This window comes from Aethalodelphis obliquidens, unplaced genomic scaffold (assembly GCF_003676395.1).
Source record: "Aethalodelphis obliquidens isolate GAN/ISIS:26980383/991018 unplaced genomic scaffold, ASM367639v1 scaffold63, whole genome shotgun sequence".
NCBI classification, from domain to species: Eukaryota; Metazoa; Chordata; class Mammalia; order Artiodactyla; family Delphinidae; genus Aethalodelphis; species Aethalodelphis obliquidens.
The window spans coordinates 1,248,811-1,274,136 of record NW_020838007.1 but is presented as its reverse complement, the minus strand read 5'-3'; the positions used below and the strand labels follow the sequence as shown (position 1 = coordinate 1,274,136).

The following is a 25,326-nucleotide window of genomic DNA, read 5'->3' as shown; positions in this document are numbered from 1 at the left end:
TCAGCTTTACTTTCTGTAGTTCTTTAGGGGCGCATTGTGCTTTTTTCCATTTAGCAAATAGGAAATTACACCATGATATTAAATATGCCTTTTGTTTTTTAAATATGCCTTTTTTAAAAACTGTACCAGCGGCCCCCTACCTTGACACTTGCCGTCCATAGCATTGATTTAACATCTGAAGCAGCCATGACTCAGACCGCTGATTTTTCCTTTGTACATCTGTCTGGATTTCATTTTTCTTTTTTGTTGTTGAAGTATGGTTGATTTACCGTGTTGTGTTTCAGGTGTACAGCACAGTGATGCAGTTATATATATACACATATATATGTTCTTTTCCAACTTCTTTTCTCTCTCTTTTTTTTTTTTTTTTTTTTTTTTGGGTTCCGCGGGCCTCTCACTGTTGTGGCCTCTCCCGTTGCGGAGCACAGTCTCTGGACGTGCAGGCTCAGCAGCCATGGCTCATGGGCCTAGCCGCTCCGCAGCACGTGGGATCTTCCCGGACTGGGGCACGAACCCATGTCCCCTGCATTGGCAGGCGGACTCTCAACCACTGCGCCACCAGGGAAGCCCTCTCTTATATGTTTTTATAAAATACTGAGTATAGTTCCCTGTGTTATACAATAGGTCCTTGTTGGTTATCTGTTTTACACATAGTATGTCTGGATTTCTTAAAGAGGACCATGGCCTTACACTGATTAGGAACCACTGGCTCCTGAGGGCTTCTCAGTGTGTGAGGATTACCCAGGGAGACTGTAAACAGTCGAATATCAAAGAAGGAAAGAAACAGAGACTTGGTTAATTCTTCCCCAGCTCAGATGTGTACACTGCATTGTGAGACGAGGGCGTGCTGTGTATAATGTGTCCTGCTCCCTGTCTCTGCTCGGGGACCAGCAAGTCTCCTGCTGGGGCCGGACCGTGCCCCCTGCTGGTGTCCGTGGGGCTGTCGGGCAGTGGTCGCTTGTGCCCGATGCCACGCTTTGGCCTAGAGTGTTGCCGACACGCCAAGTTCTCCCTCTGGGCTTTGAGGAGTGCAGCCCTCTCTCTCTCCCTCGCTACTCACCCTGCCCAGGAAGCCTGCTCCCCACCAGGAGGGGGACGTGTGAGTGTCTGGTTCTCCTTCCCCGGTGTCTCTCTCGGCCTGTCAGCATCGTCCCATCTGCCTGAAGCAGCCGACCAACTGCTCTCGCAGAACTGACGCAGACCTTTGTGGGGCGTGTTTTGTCAGTCCCTGTGGTTCTTGGCTTTGGTCTTCCCAACTCCGTTCTGGAGCTGGACCCCTCTTTCTCCCACCATCCGTCGGACGTTCCAACTCTGAATCGATGTGGTCTCCTTGCCATTCCTCCCCCCGTTCTTCATCTTCAGTTACAGGCTGCAGTCACGCTGGAGGGTTTGTTAGGCCTTCAGATGAACCCGTCTCTTTTTTTTTTCCTATAAATTTATTTGTTTAATTTATTTAGTTTTGGCTGCATTAGGTCTTTGTTGCTGCACGTGGGCTTTCTCTTGGTTGTGGTCCGCGGGCTTCTCATTGTGGTGGCTTCTCTTGTCGCAGAGCATAGGCTCTAGGCGTGCGGGCTTCAGTAGTTGTGGCTCACACGGGCTCTAGAGCACAGGCACAGTAGTTGTGGCGCACGGGCTCAGTTGCTCCACAGCATGTGGGATCTTCCCAGACTAGGGTTCGAACCCGTGCCCCCTGCATTGGCAGGCGGACTTTTAACCACTGTGCCACCAGGGGAACCCCCGTCTCTTCTCTGAATGACTTGAGTCGGTCTTCAGCTTGTTCTCGGTGGAGGCGTGATTGGCATTTCGGGCTGATCAGTTCATGTCTGCGGGACTGTCTTGTGCATCTCAGGACTTTCAGCGTCCCGGCCCCCAAGAGTGTCAGTGGTTCTCAGCAGCTGTGGCTCTGGAGGGTGTTGGGAAGCTGGGTGGAGCTGTGTCACAGGCCTGGCATCTAGTGGGCAGGGCTCAGCGCTGCCCTGTTGAGAAACTCCCATTGGCTGCCTGGCATTCCCTGAAGATGACAGGACTGGATGGCCGGCTTGTTTGTCTTGGTTTCTCTTACTTCTGCCTTATACCCACTTCTTGTTGTTTAGAACTATGCAAAGGCACCTGCCTCGTCATCTTTGCTGAGCGTCACTTGACAGCGAGGTGACTTGAGCTTACCCGGTAACCGTGCTCCGGGTTTCCCAAGCCTCCCAGCTCTGCTGTCACAGCATCACCATCTTCTCCTGCGGGTGGTGGGGGGCAGGGCGGGGGGCAGGGTTGCTGTCCTCCTCGCACCGAGCAGCTCCCGTCTTTGTTCCCGTGTCTCTTGATATCAGAGCATGATAGTTGCCCGCCCTGCACCCCTGCCAACACGCCACTCCTCCGTTTCTTGAGCAAGGTTCAGTTTCTCACTGCCAAGTTACGGTGGACAGTCCTACCTGCCACGTTTTTGTAATTTCCTTTGAAATGTACCTCCTTGTGTTTATTACCCATACCTCGTGTTGTTAGTGTGTGGATTTCTGAAGCTGTAAAGTATATTTATAGATTATTTTAAAATTTATTTTGTCCTATGAATATTGAATATATTCTCTGTTGTTTCTTCTTTCTTACTCTTTTTTTTTTTAATTTTTTGGCCTTGCTGTGCGGCATGCGGGATGCAGGATTTTCTTGAGCAGGGATTGAACCCGTGCCCCCTGCAGTGGTAGCATGGAGTCTTAACCACTGGACCACCAGGGAAGTCCCTGTTTGACTGTCTAATTTCACAATTCTATCTGGAATTTTTTCCCATCTGTATTTGGTTTAAACATTTTTTAGCTTGGTAGGACTCAGCGCTACGGGACATGGTCTCTTCTGTTTCTAGACAAGAATCTTACTCTAGTGCCTTGAGCCGAGGGCCGGAAGGTCCCAGCACATAGAGAGCCCTGTTTACCCCAGGGCCTCACCCCTCTCCAATCCCCTGCTTCCCATCTGATCAGTCACCGGATCACTAAGCAGATATTGTATTTGTGTGTGACGGTGGGCTCCTGGGCTTCCTGACCCCTGCCGTGCGCCTCCTCTTTTGGAGCTTAGGTTCTGTTTGGGGAGTGGACCAGAGTGGGAGTGTGGGTGTGAGATTTGTTTCTTCCCCTTCCTTAATGTGCCCAGGCTTCATAATCCCCAGGGGAGCCTTTCCGATGAGCCCTGGGCATTAGTAGGAGGACCAGCTGACAGCTGGCAGGTCGGGTGGTCTCTCAGGTTCCATGCTTCCCCTCCTGCGGGCTCAGGAAGAGGGGCCAGGCCACCCCTTCCCCCACTGCTGGGGCCATGGCCACTAGCATCTTCCTCGTGGAAGCTGAGCATTGCTTAGAAATGGAACTCATCCTCTCACTGTGCAGCTTGCTAAAAATCCCCATTTCTCTCCACCCCACACCTGCTAGACCAGAGTTTCTGGGCCTGGGGCCCAGGCCGACGAGTGTGGTGGGCAGCTAGGGCTGGCAAGCAGCAGTCTTCCCTGTGGGAAGAGACTCAGCCTGGCCCCTTCCACCAAGCAGCAGCGTGTCCCACCTGTCTCCTCTGTGCAGTCACTTGACGTGCTGTCCTCCTTATCCTGCCCCGTGCCAGGCACACCTGTAACATCGGCTCAGCCCTCTTTCTCGGGACTCTTCTCCTTCCTTATCTCGTATCCCCCAGGGTGCCTTGTACACTGGCCGTTTGATGGGAATGTGGCACGCAGAAGATAGGGCGGCTGGTTCAGAGCCTCCGTGCCATCCTGCGCCACGGCACCAAACATGAAGGGGCTTCCTGGTTCTAGAGGGCTGCGGGGGCCAGACCAGCGAGGAGGAAGCCTGGGCTGTGGGACGCCATCCTGTGGGCCCTGCGGAGGAGGCAGGGCTGGGCTGGGTGGTGCTGTGGGGTTGGAGAGAGAGGCATCCAGGAGATGTGGAGGACGCTGTTGTGTCGTGGACGAGAGCCGGGTTGGGGTGTGGTGGGGGAGCGCCTCACTCTAGGCTCTGAGGATGGAGGAGCATGGGGGACCCAGGTGGGCGGGTGGCTGTGCAGTGGGTGGCTTGGGCCATAACGCCTGTTGGACGGTCACTCGAGTTGTTGGGGAAGCGGTGGGAAATGTCAGGCTAGTGCAGGGTTGAAAAACAAGTGACAGACAATTCTAGGCTAGAGACGGGAAGGGCCCTGATGTCGCCTGGCCGGCCGTGCTTTCTGGATGAAGTGGCGTTTGTATGATAACAACCCCTCATATATTTGCAAGGCGTTTTCTTGCACATAGCATGGTTCCCCCTCCTTGTCTACATCTTTGGGTCTCAATGCCCTTTTGCAGCAGAGGAAACCGAGGCTTAGTGAAGGTTTCCATCCTCCCCCACCCCCCCTCCAGCCCCAGACTGGGTCGTCGGGCCCCAGCCATGTGCCCTGTGGAGGGAGAGCCCTTCTGAAACTGCACTCCGGCGTTGGGTGGAAAACTGTGGGTTTGTTTGCTTCTCTTCCCCAGTTCCATTCACCTTTACACGGAGGCAGCGCTTCATAGATCTGGGTTGGAAGGAGTCAGGTCTTCAGCACCTGGCCTGTGCCCCTGCTGCGTGGGGACAGCCCATAGGGGAGGGGATCGTCCACTGGGGCTGTGGGTTCACCGAGGTGGGTGCTTGTCTTGGCCTGGGGTACGGGTCAAGGGGGCCACTGCGGCTCCAGGCCTCTTAACCAGGCCAGGGCATCCAGCCATGCTCTGAGATGGCCTTGGTGGCGGTGTCGGCACTTGGTTTAATTTGAGGGAGTCAGGAGGGATCTAACGTGTGGTGCTTTCCCCTATTTGACACCCCTTTATGCTTTGTCAATCAACAGGAGCTTGAAGAAATCCGCAAATGTGGGATGAAAAACTTCCGTAACATCCAGGTTGATGAAGCTAATTTATTGACTTGGCAAGGGCTTATTGTTCCTGTGAGTATTGAACACCTCCACTTCTTACCAGATTATTCTTTACGCTGATGTGTGTGCTACGGGCTTCTCCCTCTGCTCCCAAGGCGGCTCTGACTCTAGGCGGCCAGCAGGTGCCCGAGGCGGCTGTCACGGAGGCTCACAGGGCAGGGCCGTGAAGGGGAGCCCATCTGGGCTCTGGTCTCCTGACGTTCTGAGGTCCGAGCCTTCCAGGCCTGTGAGGGTCGGCCCGGAAAGGACGTGCGTCTGTGCTCCTGCTCTTCCTTGGCTTCTCTCTGCCTGGCCGCGTTTGTCCAGACGGGCCGCTTTCTCCGACCTCTCTTGGGAGATAGCGGGTGTTTTCATCCATGTCTTCTCTTTGCTCTCCTGCCTGGGTTTGCGTCTGTGTTTCTAACCCTCTGGACACCTGTGTTCCAGGTTTTATTCTTGGGACCCTCCAGTCTGTGCCTCCCATTGGTCTCAAGTCCCTTTGCCTAGTGGCCCCCCAGTGTTTCTCTGGGGCATGTGCCCCCACGCCCCACTCCCTGTTGCCCAGACTTCCTTTGGGTGCTCGGACCCTCTCCTCACCGCGGCTTCCTGTGGCCTCCCCGCCCTCTGGATTCCGCATCTACTCTTTCTGCAGCCCTTCATCTCCCCGTCCAGAGGCTTGTCCCATGCTGACTCCAGCTGTGACCCCGGTTTCCCTGCCCTCCCAGAACTGCTTCTGGCAGCACCTGGCCCACGTCCTCAGCCCCAGCTCGGCAGGTCCAGCCCTGGCCCTGAGGTCCTCACTCCTGTCCTGCCACTTCCTCTCAACTCTTAGCCATGGCTCTTGTCCAGCCTCTTGCCTTTCTCTCGCTCTGTTTTGTCTCTTGGGGACCTTGCTTCTTCCAGTGTCAGGTCATTGGGTTCTTGCTGGACGTGGAGGGGTGCGTCTTGGCCTCTGTTCCTGCCCATCTTCGCCTCTGCTCCTGCCCGCTTGCCGGAGGCAGCCTTACTTGGACGTCATGTGCCTTCCATGTCCCCGGCTTGCGACAGAGACCCTCTGTGCCAGTGACCCCCGTTCCTTCCTGTTCTTCCCACCCCCCGCCACTTCCTTTCATCCCCCCTGCCCTGTGCCTCACCCCTCCCCCCGCACCCCCCAACCCCGCCGCCCAGTGTAAAATCTCTCCTTACGAAGAGATGGGTCACTTTGCCAGAGCCGAGCAGAGAGCACGCTGACCAGAGATGCTTCCTTCTTGACACTGGTTGTAGGTCATGCTTTTTTAACAGTCCCTGGAACTTGAACAGCAAATATTGGATTTGTAGTTTATTTTTATAATCATTTGGATAACTAAGGAAAGATATGCTTTATAGTGTTTCAGTGCACACCAAAAATTATAAACCTGGCAGCGTCCAGCCTGGTTTTGCCCCCAGCCCTTGCCCACTGTGGGGACATATTAGATGTTGAGTGGAAGGATGGCCAAGACCATCTGACCCCTGGCACTTTCCTAATTGAGATTTTGTTTCCTACTGATAAAATAGGTGAATAGTTAAGATGTGGATCTTTTGAAAAATAATAAGAATGACCGGGACAGTTTTAAGCGGTCAGGCTGGGCAGCCTACCGTGGGAGCTCAGTAGCCGGCTCCAAGGGTAGGTGGCTGTCTGGCAGGCGTCTCCCTGGTGTCGCATCGGCAGAGCCTGTGGAACAGGCGACTTCTCATTGAGCCCCGGGTGGAGATGGCTGGTAGAGTCCCAGTGGCCTGGGCCAAGGCTCCAGGCAGTGTCTGGAGCATCTGGGGAAGCTGTGCCTGGAGACAGGGCTGTGGCCAGGGCTCCTCTCGCCCTGCTCACGCTGCCTCTTCCTACTTCTCTGGCCCCTGGGTTGGCGTGAGGAGAGTTTCAAGGAAGCAGTTGGCAACTGCTCTGTCCAAGGTCCCCACTAGTACCCCACACCTGGGCCTCGGGTCTTCCTGCTCTGTAGGGGCTGGGTCAGCAAGGGGTCTTCTCCCCAAACTCACCTGGGATCCATCCAGCTGGAGTGAAAAGCAGGGCCAGGCTGATAAAGATGTGGCCCCCCGGGAAGTGGGCCTTTACAGCAGGGTACTTGCTGGTCCTGGGGAAGCCACCTGGCAAATCCACCCTGGTTGCAGTTCAGAGAGAGGGCAGGCCCAGACCTCAGGGGGCGATGGCGGGGGCACTTCATCGTTACCATGGCAGTTCAGGTTGATTCCCTTTAAACACTTGGTTTTTTTGTGTTTTTTTTGCGGTACGCGGGCCTGTCACTGTTGTGGCCTCTGCCGTTGCGGAGCGCAGGCTCTGGACGTGCAGGCTCAGCGGCCATGGCTCACGGGCCTAGCCGCTCTGCGGCATGTGGGATCTTCCGAGACCGGGACACAAACCCGTGTCCCCTGCATCGGCAGGCGGACTCTCAACCACTGCACCACCAGGGAAGCCCTAAACACTTGTTTTTATATAAGATTTCTCCATTTAAAATTCAGATGTAAGGTCTAAGGAAGAAAAGAATCCCATAATCCCATTATGAAGAAATTCAGTTTAGTGAGTTTTTGGCACATGCCCTTCAGGAACAGGGGCCTAGTGGTGAACCTTCTTGAGGCTTCTCTCCCAGTGGGCGTGTCCACCCCTAACCGGGTGCTCACACCCCCTTTAATGGGCCAGTTGCTGATGTCATAATTTTATCATTATTTGGTCATTGCCTTGAAACTCTTCATGAACATAAGTTTTAGTAACTATCCTATAGCCCATGTTTTATAAGTTATAGGTGTACAATATAGTCATTTTTATTTTAGATTCTGATCTTAAGATACAGTATTCTGTATTATATATTCCATTAGGATCAGGGTTGTACTATATTTAAGGAAAAACCATCTTTAGGGCTATATATGTTGTCAAATTACTTTCCAGAAAGGTTGTGCTAGTTTATACTCCTACAGCTACTGTCTGCACAAGTGCCCACAAGTGCCCACACGTGTCCTTGGCTGTTGTGGAGGTTGCTGAGCATTTTTAAAGGGGGTTCTGAGTGTCACGTGCTTCAGCACCCAGGCTGTGCGGTCCCGCTGCCCAAGGGGAGAGCCCCAGCCCTGCCCCTGACGGGAGGGGTGGTGATCTTGGGCCAGCTACACAGTTAGTCCCAGCGTCCTCACCTCTAAAAGGAGCGCTTCCCTTCTGGCTGTTGTAAAAGTTCAGTAAGTGCACATGTTAAATGCTTAGTCTCACTCGGGGGCTCTCTGGAACGCTGTTTGCCCTAACAGAGGGTCCATGAAACAACACGCAGGAAGAAATTCTTGTCAGTTTGATAGGTGCAAAAGTTCTCAGCTTGATATGTGTCTTTGTCCCATTTGGGCTGTTGTATAACAAAATACTAGATAGCTGAGCTTATAAGCAACAGAAATTTATTTCTCACAGTCCTGGGAGCTGTAGGTCTGAGATCAGTGCTAGTTGGGTGAGGACCTTCTTCTCACGAGTCACAGGCTGTTGCTCGCATGGCAGAAGGGGCACCAGTCCCATTCGTGAGGGCTCTGCCCTGGTGGTCTAATCCCCTCCCAGAGGCCCCACCTCCCCACACCATCACCTTGGGGGGGTTAGGTTTTTGTTTTTGTTTTTCTGGCTGTGTTGGGTCTTCGTTGCTGCACGCAGGCTTTCTCTGTTTGTGGTGAGTGGGGGCTACTCTTTGTTGTGGTGCGTGGGCTTCTCGTTGTGGTGCCTTCTCTTGTTGTGGAGCACGGGCCCTAGGTGTGCTGGCTTCAGTATTTGTGGCTCACGGGCTTAGCTGCTTTGTGGCATGTGGGATCTTCCCTGACCAGGACTTGAACCCGTGTCCCCTGCATTAGCAGGCGGACTCTTAGCCACTGTGCCACCAGGGAAGTCCAGGGCGGTAGGTTTTGACATAGGAATTTGGAGGGACACAAACATTCGAACCATAGTAATTTGTATTTAAAATTTTGTTTTTGCAGTTGAAGGTTTTTTTACTTATTTATTGACTGTTTATGTCTCTACAGTCTATTATCTAATAAGGTTTTAGTATGTTTGTCAAATTGCAGGAATTCTGTGTATTAATCCTTTGTGTCTGGGACAAATAATTTTCAGCTTAGTGTTTTCTTTTAAATTTTGTTTATTCAAAATTCCTAATTTTAAAGTTTCTCTTTTAAAAAATTTAAAAATTTTGCTTCATCAATTTTTTTTATTGTGGTAAAATGTATGTGACATAAAATTTGCCATTACAGAACTTTTTAAGTGTACAATTCAGTGACATTAATTACAGTCAAAATGTTTTGCAGCCATCATCACTGTATTTCCAAAACTTATCACTCAAACAGAAATTCTGTAGCCATGAAGTAATAACACTCTGCTCTCCTACCCCCCAACTCCTAGTACTCCCTAATCTACTCTCTATGTCAATGAATTTACTTATTGTAGATATTTCACATAAATGAATTATATAAAGTTTGTCCTGGGCTTCCCTGGTGGCGCAGTGGTTGAGAGTCCGCCTGCCGATGCAGGGGACATGGGTTCGTGCCCTGGTCCGGGAAGATCCCACGTGCCGCGGAGCGGCTAGGCCCATGAGCCATGGCCGCTGAGCCTGTGCGTCTGGAGCCGCAACGGGGTGGCCACAACAGTGAGAGGCCCGCGTACCACAAAAAAAAAAAAAAAAAAAATTGTCCTTTTTTATCTGGCTTATTTCACTCAGCATAATTTTTTTCAAGGTTCATGTACATCATACCATGTATCAGAACATCGTTTTTATGGATAAATAATTTTCTTTTATATGTCTACACCACCTTTTTTTTTTTTTTTTTTGGCCTCGCCTTGCAGCATGCAGGATCTTAGTTTCCTGTTCAGGGATCGAACCCATGCACCCTGCAGTGGGAGTGTGAAGTCTTAACCCCTGATATGCAGGTATCTGCCTGAGTCCCATCTTCAGTTTTTCAGGGTAATATGTAGAAGTGGAATTGGCTGAATCACATGGTAACTCTGTGTTTAACTCTTTGAGGAACTGCCAGACTGATTTCCGCAGTGGCTGCACCATCTTACATTCCCACCAGCAGTGCACAAGGATTCCAGTTTTTCCACATCCTCACCAACAATTATTTTCCTTTTTTTTTTTTTAAAGTTATAACCATTCTAGTAGATGTGAATTGGAATCTCAATGGTGGTTTCGATTTGCATTTTCCTCATGATTAAGGATGTTGAGCATTGTTTCACGTTTTTATTGGCCATTTGTATATCTTTGGGGGAATGTCTAAAGTTCTTTAACCCCCCCTCCTTTTTTTTTTTTTTTTTTTTTTTTTTTTAGTTCGCGGGCCTCTCATTTTTGTGGCCTCTCCCGTTGTGGAGCACAGGCTCCGGCTGCGCAGGCTCAGCGGCCATGGCTCACGGGCCCAGCCGCTCCGCGGCATGTGGGATCTTCCCGGACCGGGGCATGAACGCATGTCCCCTGCATCGGCAGGCGGACTCCCAACCACTGCGCCACCAGGGAAGCCCAACCCCCCCTCCTTTTAAAAACATTTTATTTATGTATTTATTTTTGGCTGCATTGGGTCTTCATTGCTGCTCGCGGGCTTTCTCTAGTTATGGAGAGTGGGGGCTACTCTTCATTGCAGTGCGTGAGCTTCTCATTGTGGTGGCTTCTCTTTGTTGTGGAGCATAGGCTCTAGGCGCGTGGGCATCAGTGGTTGTGGCACACAGCCTCAGTAGTTGTGGCTCGCAGGCTCTAGAGCACAGGCTCAGTAGTTGTGGCGCATGGGCTTAGTTGCTCTGCGGCATGTGGGATCTTCCTGGAGGGCTCGAACCCGTGTACCCTGCATTAAAGACTTTTTTTTTTTAAGAGCAGTGTTAGGTTTGCAGCAAAACTAAGAGGAAGGACAGATATTTCAGGTATACCCCTTCCCCCCTCCCCCACATAGTCTCCCCCATTATCAACATCCCCCACCAGAGCCGGGCATTTGTTATAACTGATGAACCTATGTTGGCACACCATAATCACCTAAAGGGCACAGTTTACATCGGAGTCACTCTTGGTGTTGTACATCCTGTGAGTTTGAACAATGTATAATGACATGTATCCACCATTAGAGTATCATATAGAGTAGTTTCACTGCCTCAGATCCTATGTGCTCTGTCTGTTCAATCCTTCCCCACTCCTGGCAAGTACTGATTTTTTTTTTTTAACTGTCTTCATAGTTTGGACGTTCAAGACTGTCGTATGGTTGGAATCATACAGCAGCTTTTCAGATTGGCTTCTTTCGTTTAGTAATGTGCAATTAAGATTTCGTTGTGTTTTGATAGCTCATTTCTTTTTAGCACCAAATAATATTCTGTTGTCTCAATGTACACAGTTTGTTTATCCATTCACCTCCTGAAGGACATTTTGATTGCTTCCAGATTTTGGCAGTTCTGAATAAAGCTGCTATACACATTCTGAGTTGGGTTTTTTGTCTCTTTGTCTTTGAGTTAAAGGAGTTTGTTATATATTCTACACATTAAACCCTTACTAGATATATAATTTGCAGATATTTTCTCCCACTCGGTTGTCTTTTTACTCTCTTGACTGTGTCCTTTGATGCACAAAGTTTTTAATATTCATGAAGTCCATTTTACCTATTTTTTCTATTGTTGCCTGTGCTTTCAGTGTCATATTTGAGAAACCATTGCCAAATCCAAGGTCATGCAGGTTTTGCCCTATGTTTTCTTCTGAGAATTTTTAGTGTTAACTCTTGAACTTAGCTCTTTGTTCCATTTTGAGTTTTTTTAAATGGTATAGGGTAAGGGTCCAACTTCATTCTGTTGCATGTAGATGTACAATTTTCCCAGGACCATTTGTCGAAAAGACTGCTTTTTCCCATTGAGTGATTCTGGCATCCTTGTCAAAAATTAATAGAGCTAGAAAACTAATAAGGACCTACAGTGTAGCACAGGGAACTCTACTCAGTACTCTGTAATGGCCTGTATGGGGAAAGAATCTAAAAAAGAGTGGATATACATATAACTGATTCACTTTGCTGTACAGCAGAAACTAACACAACATTGTAAGTCAACTATACGCCAGTAAAAATAAAAAAAATAATAGAACATATATGTGAGGGTTTAATTCTGGGCTCTCAATTCTGTTCCTTTTTATATTATTTATTTGGTTGCACTGGGTCTTAGTTGAGGCAGGTGGGCTTCTTAGTTGCAGCTCGCAGGCTCCTTAGTTGCGGCACAAGGGCTCCTTTAGTTGAGGCAGGTGGGCTCCTTAGTTGCGGCTCCAGGGCTCCTTAGTTGTGGCTCACGGGCTCTTTAGTTGCGGCATGCATGTGGTATCTAGTTCCCTGACCAGGGGTCAAACCCGGGTCCCCTGCATTGGGAACATGGAGTCTTATCCACTGCGCCACCAGGGATGTCCCTCAGTTCTGTTCTGTTGGTCTGAATGTCTGTCCTTATGCCAGTACCACACTGTTTTGATTACTGTAGCTTTGTAGTAAGTGTTTGAAATCAGGAAATGTGAGTTCTCCAACTGTGATCTTTTTCAAGATTGTTTTGACTATTCAGGGCCCCTGTGTAACTGGGCAGGACCCTATGGGGCCTTCCCGGAGCAGACCCCTCCCCCATATCCTCTCCTTTAGCTCCTCCCTGAAGTATGTAGATAAAAGTATCTGATGCACATTTCTTGAGTTGTTTTACAGTTGCTAAAACCACCACCAAATGGAAGAAATTAACTACTTGATGACCATGAGTAGGTAGCTCCCAGACCTACTGGTGCCTAAGGATTGATAATGTTAACCCCTGTGACACTACCCTGTTACCTCACCATCAACCAATCAGAATTGTGCACAAGCTGATTACATACCCTGGGACTTCCCTCCCTCACCTGACCTTTAAAAATGCTTTCCTGAAACCCATTGGGGAGTTCGGGTATTTTGAGCACTAGCTGCCCTGGACTCCTTGCTTGGCACCCTGCACTTTCCTTCACCACAACTCAGTGTCAGTAGATTGGTTTTACTGAGTATGGGCAAACAGACCTAAGTTTGGTTCAGTAACACCTTGAGATCCCATATGAATCTTAGGATGGGTTTTTCCATTTGAAAAAAAAAATTATTGAGGTTTTGAAAGAGATTATATTGAATCTTTAGATCACTTTGGGTAGTATTGTCATCTTTACAAAAGCAAGACTTGCAGTCCAGGAACCCAAGATGTCTTTCCATTTATTTAGGTTTTCTTTAACTTCTTTCAGCAGTGTTTTGTAATTTTTGGTGTACAACTTTTACACCTCTGTATTTTTCAGCTCAGGATGAAAAAACAAAACCGAAACAAAATCATAGCCTGGGTCACTTGAAACAACAGAATTCAGTTTTCTCACAGTTCTGGAGGCCAGAAGTCCCAGATCAAGGTCTGGCAGTAATCAATGATCAAAAACCTCCCAACAAAGTAAAGTTCTGAATTGGATGACTTTTCTTGGTGAATTCTACCAAACATTTAAAAAATTCGGTTGGTTTCTGATGAGGACTCTTCCATAGCCTTCTTGTTGTGTCCTCATGTGGCCTTTTCTCAGTGCACGGGGAGAGAGAGCAAGGGTGCTCTCTTTTTTTTATTTTGGCCGCACCACGCAGCCTGCAAGATCTTAGTCCCCCGACCGGGGATTGAACCTGTCTCCTCAGCAGTGAAAGCATGGAGTCTTAACCACTGGACCACCAGGGGAGTCCTGGGAGCTCTCTTCTTTTTAGGATACTAATGCTGTCAGATCAGGACTCTACCCTGTGACATCATTTAACCTTAATTACTTCCTTACTCTCTAGCCACACTGGGGTTAGGGCTTCAATATAAGAATTCGGAGGGGACACAGACATTCAGTCTGTAACAGCCACCTCGGTTAAATTTATTCCTAGATATTTTACTCTTTTCAGTGTTACTGTAAGTGGAATTGTTTCCTTTATTTCCTTTTCGGATTCATTGTTGTTCACTGTTAGTGTACAGAAATGTAACTGATATTGGCGTGTTGATTTTGTATCCAGGAACGTTGCTAAATTCATTTTTTCTAACAGTTTGTGTATGAATAATCTTTAGTTTTCTATGTATGAGATCAGTTCATCTCTGAATAGAGGTAGTTTTGTTTCTCCCTTTCCAATTTGGATGCCTTTTATTTCTTTTTCTTGCCTGATTGCCCTGGCTAGAACTACCAAATATTGTATTGACTATAAGTGGCAAAAGTAGGCATCCTTGGGACTTCCCTGGTGGTCCAGTGGTAAAGAATCTGCCTTCCAATGCAGGGGACGCAGGTTCCATCCCTGGTCGGGGAGCTAAGATCCCACATGCTGCGGGGCAGCTAAGCCTGTGTGCCACAACTACTGAGCACATGCACCTCGACTAGAGAGCCTGCGTGCTACAAACTAAAGAGCCCACGCGCTGCAACAAAAGATCCCGCGTGCCAGAACTAAGACCTGATGCAGCCAAAAAAAAAAAGTGGGCATCCTTGGGAATTCCCTGGTGGCAGTCCAGTGATTAGGACTCGGGGCTTTCACTACCGGGGTCCAAGTTTGATCCTTGGTTGGGGAGCTAAGATCCCGCAAGCTGTGTAGTGCAGCCAAAAAATAAAAAATGTTGGCATCCTTGTCTTGTTACTAATTTTAGGAGAAAAGCTTTCAGACTTTCACCATTCAGTGTGACGTTGGCTGTAGGTTTTTCATGTTGGCTGTAGGCTTTTTTCATGTTGAAATTTCTTTCTATTCCTAGTTTATTGAGTGTTTCATCACAAAAGTGTATTAGGTTTTGTCAGATACTTTTCTGCATCAATTGAGATGATCTTTTTTCCTCCTTCATTCTATTCTTTTCTATTCTGCACACACATGGTGTGTTGATTGATTGATTTTTGTATGTTGAACTATCCTTGCATACCTGGGATAAATCCTACTTGGTCATGGTGTACAATCCTTTTAATATGCTGCTGAATTTCAGTTTGTTAGTATTTTGTTGAGGATTTTTGCATCAAAATTCATATACTTTTCTAATAGTGTCTTTGACTCTGATATCAGGGTTATGCTAGACTTGTAGAATGAGTTAGAAAGTGTTCCCACCTCTTCAGTTTTTTGGAAGAGTTCAAGAATGATTGGTGTTAATTTTTTTAATGTTTGGTAGCATTCACCAAGAAAAGCCATCCAGTTCAGAACTTTACTTTGTTGAGAGGATTTTGATTACTGGATTACTGATTCAGTTTCTTTACTACTTATAGGTCTATTTAGATTTTTTCTCAATTCAGTTTTGGTAGGTTGTGTGTTTCTGTGAATTTGTCCATTTCATCTAGGTTATCCAATTTTTTGGTGTACAACTGTTCATAGTATTCTCTTGTAATCCCTTTCTATTTCTATAATAAATGTAATGTTCCCACTTTCATTTCTGATTTTAGTAATATGGATTTCCTCTCTTTTTTCCTTAGTCTAGCTAAAAGTTTGTCACTTCTGTTGATCTCTTCAAAGAACCAACTTGTTTTCATTGATTTTTTTTCTCTATTTTTTTCCTGCACTGTTTATCTCCTCTGTAATTGTTATTACTTACTTCTTTCTTCTGGTTTTGGGTTCAGTTTGTTCTCTTCTCATTTATTAAGGTATTCAGTTAGATTATTGATTTGAGATCCTTCTTTTTTTGTTGTAGGCATTTACAGCTGTAAATTTTTCTCTGGGCACTACTTTTGCTGCATCCTTAAGTTTTGATGTCTTGTGTTTATCATCTCAAGGTATTTTCTAATTTCCCATGTGATTTCCTTTTTGACCAATTGGTTGTTTGTGTTTAATTTCCTCATACTTGTGAGTTTTCCAGTTTTCCTTCCATTATTGATTTCTAGTTGTATTCCATAGTGGTCAGAAAGATATTTGTTGATCTTCTGTCTTGTTCTGTTATTGAAAGTGGGGTATTGAAATCTCCAGCTATTATTTTATAACATATTTCTCCCTTCAGTGCCATCAATTTTTGCTTCATATGTTTTGGTTCATAATTTGTTCGTTGCATATAGGTGTATAATTGTCATATCTTCTTGATGGATTGAACCTTTTACCAATATATAATGTCCTTTGTGTCTTGTACTTTTTCCGTCATTTACTTCTAACCTCTTTGTGTCTTTGTATGTAAAGTGAATCTCTTATAGGCAGCATATGGGTGGATTGTGTTTTCTTATCCATTCTGGCAATTTCCATCTTTTAAGTGGAGAGTTTATTCCATTCACATTTCAAGTAATTGCTGACAAGAAAGTATTTGCTTCTGTTATCTATTTGTTTTCTGGATGTCATGTATGCATTTTGTTCCTAAATTCTTCCATTATTGCCTTTTTTGGGTATTTAGTTGATTTTTTTGTAGCATATTATTTTGATTCCATTCTTCTTTTCTTTTCTGTATGCCTGTTAGTTATTTTCTTAGAGGTTACCTTGGGGATTACAATTAACATCTTAATCTTTTAACAACCTAGTTTGAATAATACCAACTTAATTTCAGTAGTTACAAACACTCTGGTCCCATATATTTCCATTACCCAACCCCTCATATTGTTACTGTCGCAAAGAGAAGTTACAAACCCAAAGTATAATAACCAATAATGTTGGGTTTTATATTATCTTGTATAGTTTCTTAACCATTTTTCTTTATTTCTTTTTATGGCTTCAAGTTACTGTCTAGTATCTTTTTGTTTAGCCTGAAGACTCCCTTTTGTATTTCCTTTACAGAACATCTACTAGTGATGAATTCATTCCCTCTTTCTCTTTTCGATTTTTTTATCTGGGAATATCTTAATTTTGCCTTCATTTTTTAAAATTTTTTTATTATTTTTAAATTTTTTCTGACCATGCCACACAGCATTTGGGATCTTAGTTCCTTGACCAGGGCTCGAACCCGCTCCCCCTGCAGTGGGAGTGTGGAGTCTTAACCACTATACCACCAGGGAACTCCCTCACCTTCTTCTTCTTCTTTCTTTTTTAAAATTATTTATTTATTTACTTATTTTTGGCTGCATTGGGTCTTCGATGCTCCACATGGGCTTTCTCTAGTTGCATTGAGTGGGGGCTACTCCTCGTTGTGGTGCTAGGGCTCCTCATTGTGGTGGCTTCTCTTGTGGAGCAGGGCTCTAGGTGCACAGGCTTTAGTAGTTGTGGCACATGGGCTCAGTAGTTGTGGCTCGCGGACTCTAGAGCACAGGCTCAGTAGTTGTGGCATACAGGCTTAGTTGCTCTGAGGCATGTGGGATATTCCCAGACCAGGGCTCAAACATGTGTCCCCTGCATTGACAGGCGGATTCTACCACTGCACTGCCAGGGAAGTCCCTCGCCTTCATTTTTTTTTTTTTTTTTGTGGTACGCGGGCCTCTCACTATTGTGGCCTCTCCCGTTGCGAAGCACAGACTCCAGATGCGCAGGCTCAGTGGCCATGGCTCACGGGCCTAGCCGCTCCGCGGCATGTGGGATCTTCCAGGACCGGGGCACGAACCCGCATCCCCTGCATCGGCAGGCGGACTCTCAACCACTGCGCCACCAGGGAAGCCCTCGCCTTCATTTTTGAAGGATAGTTTTTGCTGACAGTCTTTTCCTTTTAGCACCTTGAATGTGTCCTCCCACTGCCTTCTGGCCTCCATTCTGGTTAGAAAGCAGTTGTTGCTGCTTTCAAGTTACTTCTCTTGCTGCTTTCAAGATTATCTCTTTGTCCTTTGATGATTTGACTATCTTGGTATGATCTCTCTGAGTTGATCCTGCTTGCAGTTCATTGAGCTTCTTGGATGTGTAGATTCATATCTTTTATGGAATTTTGAATGTTTGGGGTCATTATTTTTTTAAATATTCTTTCTGCCCCTTTACTCCTTATCCGTTTGTGGGCCCCCATAATATGTGTGTTGGGTGTGCTAGGTGATGTCCCATATGTCCCTATGCTCTGTTTACTTTTCTTCATTTTTCTGCTCCTTAGATGGGATAATTTCAATTATCCTAACTTCAAGTTTGCTGACTCCTTTTGCTTGCTCAAGTATACTACTGAATTGCTCTAGTGAGTTTTTCATTTCAGTTATTGTATTATTCTCCAGAATTTTTGTTGAGTCCCTTTCTATAATTTCTGTGTCTTTATTGGTGTTCTCATTTTGTTTAGACATTATTTTCCTGGCTTTGTTCAGTTTTTTTGTTTTTTTTTTTTTGGCTGTGTCGGGTCTTAGTTGTGGCGTGCTGGCTCTTCGTTGTGGTAAGTGGGCTTTGCTCTAGCTGTGGTGTGTGGGTTTTCTCTTCTCTAGTTGTAGTGCATGGGCTCTGTAGTTTGCAGTACTCAGGCTCTCTAGTTGAGGCTTGTGGGCTCAGGAGTTGTGTGCGGGCTTAGTTGCCCCACAGCATGTGGGATCTTAGTTCCCCAACCAGGGATCGAACCCACATCCCCTGCATTGGAAGGCAGATTCTTTATCACTGGACCGCCAAGGAAGTCCCTGGTTTTGTTTAGGTTTTTGCCTATGATTTTTTTTACCTCTTTGAGCACTGTTTTTTGGGGGGTTTTTTGGTTTTTTTGGCCACACAGCTTGCAGGATCTTCGTTCCCCAACCAGGGATCAAATCCGGGCCCATGGCAGTGAAAGTGCCGAGTTCCAATCACTGGACTGCCAGGGAATTCCCTCTTTGAGCATTTTTAAGACAGTTGATTTTAATTCTTTGTCTGGTAAGTCTAATGTCTGGGCTTATTCAGAAATAGTTTTTGTCAGTTTTTTTTTTTATCCTTTAAATGGGCCATACTTTTCTGTTTCTTTGTATGCTTTGTGATTTTGTTGTTGCTGTTGAAAATTGGACATTTGAATATTATAATGCGTAAATCAGATTCTCCCCCTCCCTGCAGGATTTGCTGTTCTTGAGTGTTAAAGGCTTCTCTTGTGTTCCACCAGTGTTTTGACTGAAATTTCCTTGAATGCCAGGAGCTTAAAAAAAGTCTCTCAGTCTTTGCAGATTGGTTCTATGCTAGGGTACTTCTTGAACATGTAGCCAGGCCAGTTACATTTCTGCCTTCTTCACTTCCTGCTTTCCTTGAGCCTATGGTTAGCTGGTGGTGAAAGCTTCAGATCTTCTCAGTTCTTTTCTTAGCGTGTATCCTGTCCTAGGCATATGTGTGACTTTCTCAGCTCCGCAGTGTACCTGGGTGCTTCTGAATGCCCTGATATCCCTGGGTTTCTCTGTGGCTTTACTTCTTTGGCTTTATGCAATCTGTTGTGTCTCACCTGCCATCCTTTGCTGTAGGCAGCTGTGAGTTTTTCATGGCCTTACAGTCTTTTATTTATTTATTTATTTGGCTGCTCCGGGTCTTAGTTGTAGCACATGGGATCTTTGTTGCAGCATACAGGATCTTTAGTTGCAGCGTGCGGGATCTAGTTCCCTGACCAGGGATCGAACCTGGGCCCCCTGCATTTGGAGTGCTGAGTCTTAACCACTGGACCATCAGGGAAGTCCCCTACAGTCTTCTTGAGCAGTTCCTGTGCTTTTCCCATGCTCTGTGGGTTCTGAGGGAGGCAAAACAGAGCACCTGTGTCAGCCCTCCAGGTAGCCCTGGACTGGTTAGAACAGACAGACAGTAATTTGTGACTAAGGTCTGCTCTGCTTCTCTGGAATGGAGGGCCTGGGTCCCACGTGGTAGTCAGAGGTGGCCATCATTCACCCATCTTCAAGATGCCTGTCTCCCAGCCAGGGAGCGGCCAGGCTAAGGGCAAGTAAAGTCGACACAAAGCTTTCCTACTGTGTTTTAGTTGCCTTTTTCTTGATTCTGCATTCACAGCCAAAGGTTGCTGTAAACCTTTGACTGTTTTCCAGAGTTCTGACAAAGTTGGTTCTGACGGTTTCTGCAGTATTTTGTTTGTTTGTTTCTATGGAAGGATGGGAGTTTGGAGCTGCCTGCTTTGCCATTTTGCTGATGTTACACCCTAAATTTTTCTCTTTTAATCAGGAATGAGTGGATTTCATTAAAGGCCATATTACTGTCAATTAGGTTTTGTGGTGTGGGTTTTCAAAGTGGCCTGTTAATTAAGCCCCTCATTGCTTTCTGGATTAATTCCCCCTTCATTACAATGGACTGTTTTTAAATGTTCCAGTGTATTAAATTTCCTAGTCTTTAGTGTGCTTGCATCTGTGGTCATATGTGAGATTGGATTGTGTTTTCTGTGTTTAGTGGATTTTTTTTTTTTTTTTTTGCGGTACGCGTGCCTCTCACTGCTGTGGCCTCTCCCGTTGCGGAGCACAGGCTCCGGACGCGCAGGCTCAGCGGCCGTGGCTCACGGGCCCAGCTGCTCCACGGCATGTGGGATCTTCCCGGACCAAGGCACGAACCCGTGTCCCCTGCATTGGCAGGCGGACTCTCAACCACTGTGCCACTAGGGAAGCCCTGTTTAGTGGATTTTGATAGATGGTTATACTGACTTCATGTATCAAGAAGTAGAAATTTCATTCTTTTTTCTGTGTTCTGATTTGCTAATTTTTGCTTTTATGGTAATTTCTGCTTTTATGTTTTGTCTTTTGTTTTCCTTGGTATTTGTTTGCTCTTTGCTTTTTTTAAATTTATTTATTTTATTTGTTTTTGGCTGCATTGGGTCTTCGTTGCTGCATGTGGGCTTTCTCTAGTTGCGGTGAGCGGGGGGCTGCTCTTTGTTGCAGTACGCAGGCTTCTTATTGTGGTGGCTTCTCGTTGAGGAGTACGGGCTGTAGGCACGCAGGTTCAGTAGTTGTGGTGCGTGGGCTCAGTAGTTGTGGCTCACGGTCTCTAGAGCACAGGCTCAGTAGTTGTGGCACATGGGCTTAGTTGCTCCGTGGCAGGTGTCATCTTACCGGATCTGGGCTCGAACCCGTGTCCCCTGCACTGGCAGGCAGATTCTTAACCACTGCGCCACCAGGGAAGTCCCTCTTTGTTCTTTTCTAACTTGATGATTTGAGTGCTTAGTTCTTTGGTGGGGGGTGTTCATCCCCAGTTGAGTTCCTTTCTTGCCCGGGCTGCTCCCTACCCCTGTCATTGTCACCCTGGACTTACAGGGGTGCTGCTGCTGGTTTTACCTTTTATTGAGAAGGTAAGACATGCACACGTGACAACGTTTCAACAACGACAGTGTCTTTCTTCTGTCTGTGCCTCTGTCCCTCATTTGTAAAAGGAGCTGGTAAATGCCTGCCTCTTGTCAGTGTGTAGTCAGACTGCCCTGGATTTCTCTGCCTTTGGGCTTCAGAAGCACAGACTTGGGAGTCAGCTTTGTATTCCTGAGGCCTTGCATCTCCAAAGCTGTGTCAATAATTGTTTTTAAAATGAAATTGAGTTTTGTGGAGAGGCCTCGTACCGCCCTGGTGGTCACTCCACCAGCCTGTTGGGAGAGGATGCAGTCTCTCTGCCATCACAGTGTCTCTGGCCTCTGCACTAGCCCCGAGGCTCGCGCACCAGGTTCTGCTGAGCAGAGTGTTTTTGGGAATGAGCCTCAGGTACACCGATCACATCCCATTGCAGAAGCTGTAACTGCCTTTGCCTCCGTGCAGGCCATTCCGTCTCACAGGTTCTTTGAGCACCTCACAGGCCCTGGCTCCCCCACCTGGGCTCGGGCCCCAGCCTCTTTCGAGGAGCTTTTGCTCCCCTGTCCTGGGGCTGGGCTGCTCAAAGCTGACAATTGTTGAGGTAAATATCTGCTTGTTAACTTTCAGAGAGAGAGGCCTCCTCTTCTGTTTGTGAAGCCGTGTGTACCCCTTCCAACTGGTCATCCTCCTGCACCTGCGTCTTCCTGACGCTCTCTATTCCCTGGTCTCAGTGAATCACTCCCTCCTCTCTGTTCCCTCCACTCACAATTCATAGTAGTGAGGTCGCTTTTGACTGCAAGTAAGGAAACCCCCCACTTAGCGTGGCTTTGAAAAGGGAAAGTTGCTGCCCCTGACAGAGTCCTGGGGCAGGGGCTCTGGACTGGCAATCCAGCGGCTCGGCGAGGGGAGAGCACAGACCTGCATGGGCTTCACAGTTTCCCGGAAGGAAGAGACGGTCTCTTCTTTTCTCTCTCTCTCCTTGAACTTTTTATTTTGAGATAACTGTAGATTTTCATGCAATTGTAGGAAATAACAGAGATTCCCCAGTAGCCTTCACCTGTTGTGCAACTGTAGTGCAGTGCTGTAACCAGGAAGTGGACGCTGATCAGTCCACCAACCCCATTCAGACTTCTCCATCTGTGACACGTGTGTGTGTGTGTAGTTTGGTGTGACCAAAAACAAAGACGCCCATCCCAGGGGCCCACCACAGACCCCTCACTCCTCATTATCCAGAACCAGGACACGTGGCCACCCCTGGTCTGTCACTGGCCGAGGTGTGGGCAGTACCATGATGGACTGTGCTGTCCAAAAGGAGTATACTGCAAGCCACAGCCGTGCTTTTAAATTTTCCAGAACTCCCATTAAAAATGAAAATTAGGGAATTCCCCGGCGGTCCAGTGGTTGGGACTCCGCGCTTTCACTGCTGAAGGCCCGAGGAGGGTGTGGGTTGGATCCCTGGTCAGGGAACTAACATGGAAGGAAGGAAGAAAGGAAGGAAGGAAGGGAGGGAGGGAGGGAAGGAAGGAGGGAAGAAGGGAGGGAGGGAGGAAGGAAGGAAGGAAGGGAATTAAACAAGTGGAATTCACTTTGGTAAGTATTTTACTTAATACAGTATATCAAAAATATTTTCTACATGTAATCAATATAAATAATTATTAACTAAATAGTTTATTCTTTTTTTTTTGCACAAAGTCTCAAATCCAGGTGGTATTTTACGCTTATAGCACATCTAAATTCGGAAGAGTCCTGTTGCAAGTACACAATAGGCGCTTGGGCTGGTGGCCACCATATTGGATGGGACAGGTGTAGACCAGTCAGGATTTACCCCGGTTCACAATGAGGGGGCAGCATGGACGGAAACAAAACTGGGATTTTGCCAGCAAGGAGACAGCGGGAGCAGCCGTTGGCTGGACAGTCCGTTGGGGTCAGCTGTGGTCCAGCCCCCCTCTCTTTGGGGCTCCTCAGAGGGCTAATTCTGCTTTATAACTGGTGGTGTGGGTGTCGTCTCAGCGAGTTCTGGTTCAGGCAGAGACCTTTATCTGTTTCCCTCCCACTTCCTGTCCCTAGCACTGTGCATTACACAGAGTAGGCGCCCCACAAACATTCTGTAAGTTATTGAATTTGTAGTTCTCAGAGAGCCTTGGAAACTACATTTTGGTGTGTGCAGGTGGATTATTTGTGCAGGGTTGTCTCTGTTTCTTGTTCATTAGATGCCAGTAGCCACCTTTGTCATTGGGACAACCTCAGGCATTTCTAAACCTCTCCAGGAGGGACAACACTGTCCTCAGTCGAAAACCCTGTTTCTGAGTTAGCTTTGATTTCCTTTTTAACAGTTTCATTGAGAGTCACAAACCCTGCATTTCATGCATTTAAAGTGTACAGTTATTCAATGGCTGTTAGTATATTTGCAGAGTTGTTTCTCCATCACCACAATTTTAGAACATTTTTTATTACTCCTCAAAGAAACCTCCCCTTGTTAGCATCACCCCCAGTCCCCCAGGTGTAGGCAACCACAGATCTACTTTGTAGATGTAGCTATCCTGTATATTTCATATAAATGGAATCATATAATACGTGACGTTTTGTGTCTGGCTTCCTTCCTTAGCATAATATTTTCAAGGTTTATCCATGTTGTAGCATATATTCGTACTTCATTCCTTTTTATTGCCAAATAATATTCTGTTGTAATGGATATATCATAGTTTGCTTATCCATTCACCAGTTGATAGGTATTTGGGTTGTTTCCTCTGTTTGGCTATTATGAATGATGTTGCTATGAACATTTGTGAACAGGATTTTATGTCGACAAGCGTTTTCATTTCTTTAGGATATTTAGGAGTGGGGTTGTGGGTCCTGTGGTCGCTTTATGTTTTTGGTAAGGAAGCGTTTGGGTCCAGACACTCTTCACGAGTGCAGCAAGTTCTCGCCTGGCAACGGGGAGGGGGTAAGGAAATTGTGTCGCGTCTGATGGTGGAATACGCTGCAGCCCTAGTGAAGGCATGGGTGCGCCGAGGGCAGGCGAGTGGGTGCTGCCAGCAGCAAACCGCATGCGTGTGTGTGCAGGAGTGCCGCGTGCCAGGGTGCTGGCCCACACCACACGTTTTCTACAACAGACAAGGAATTCTCCGACGTTAGTAGTTCTGTGGCTGGGTCTTAGAAAGCGAAGTGATCTGCCCCACGCGTGGGCGGGCACAGGCTGTGCGGCCAAGAGCACCGCGCTCCCTGAATCCGGGTCCCTTGACCAAGGAGTGTGCTGACTGCTGTGCGCCGCAGGCTGTGTTGTGGACACGCTCAGCCCTTATCCTGGGGTGGAATGTCTAGTACTACTTTTTTGGTGTGAATGTTATATTTCTATGAGAAATAACAATAAAGCTACTTCTTTTCTTGAAGGGAAGGTGAATCATGCCGTGAAAGGTGCCTATGAGTTCAGAGGAGGGAAAGTTCCTGTGGAATTCCGTTTTATTGGAGACAGTGATTTTTTTTTTTTTTGCAATATTCAGTGTGCTTTATTGGGTTTTTAAGAAAGCATTTTGAAACTTAGTGACCAACCTAATTTCTTTAGTTTTTTTCTTTGAAATTTATTTTACGGAAGTGTAGTTGATTTGCAATGTTGTGTTTCTGGTGTACAGTAAAGTGATTCAGTTATATACATGTATGTATTCTTTTTCATATTCTTTTCCATTATGGTTTAGAGATTGTGATTTTAAATTTAGGTGTAATTCATAGGGTAGTTTGGTCATGAAAGATTGGAAAATCTGTTCTAAAAATACTTCCACAAATGTTTATTTTCAAAGAGAAAATGATGGAATTTTTAAACGTCAGAGTATTCATTGACAAAGAGCTGTACTGTGAAAAGTGCTAGGAACCCAATTGTTGGAAACAGTACAAAGAGGTCATCTTCAGAAAGCAAAGTTAGCAGATGATGACTCTGCTCACTGTGCAGACTTGGTAATTCAGGCAACCACGAAGAGATAAGAGAGAATGAACACTTAACAGTTACAGGGCATGAGAAGACAGTCTGTGCTCAGAGGCCAGGAGCTTTTCCTGCCTTTCGACCAGGCCCTCTAGTGGACTGTGAAGGTTAGAGCGCAAGGAAGCCCGCCTTCCCATCCCTCTGTAACTGGACCCCGGGGCAAGCAGCCTGAGGGTGGGTCTGGGCCAGGCCTGGGTAGACGTCCTCAGGGCAGCCAGGCCGGGCTGTGTTCCTTGTGGGTGAAGGGTTACCCCGCGGAAAGGACACCGCTGAGGGTTCTCCACCGGCCAACACACGTGGTCGATCATCAGTGGATCCATCTAGGAGCTGCCTGTCCACATCAGTCCAGCCACGAGTCCCGTGTGGTGTCAGATCGCCAGCTGGGCATGCGCCATGGGAACTTGGTGTGGCTGCTGGCCAGGTCAGGGAGTGGCTGCCAGAGAGCTGTGTGGTGTCCTCCCT

At 47.0% G+C, this 25,326-nt stretch overlaps 1 protein-coding gene and 1 non-coding gene across 3 annotated transcripts in view; one reads left to right on the top strand and one right to left on the bottom strand.

Moving 5' to 3' along the window:
• The window catches only part of UBE2L3 (ubiquitin conjugating enzyme E2 L3), a 43,922-nt gene that overhangs the window by 8,917 nt on the left and 9,679 nt on the right, over positions 1-25,326 (top strand). For both annotated transcript variants that reach the window (XM_027088844.1, XM_027088845.1), the window contains exon 2: positions 4,813-4,908. In XM_027088844.1, the coding sequence (XP_026944645.1) occupies positions 4,813-4,908 (96 nt within the window). The remainder of the gene's footprint in view (positions 1-4,812; positions 4,909-25,326) is intronic.
• TRNAW-CCA (transfer RNA tryptophan (anticodon CCA)) lies at positions 19,224-19,296 on the bottom strand. The gene has a single exon. It is a non-coding gene; the product is annotated as a tRNA-Trp (tRNA).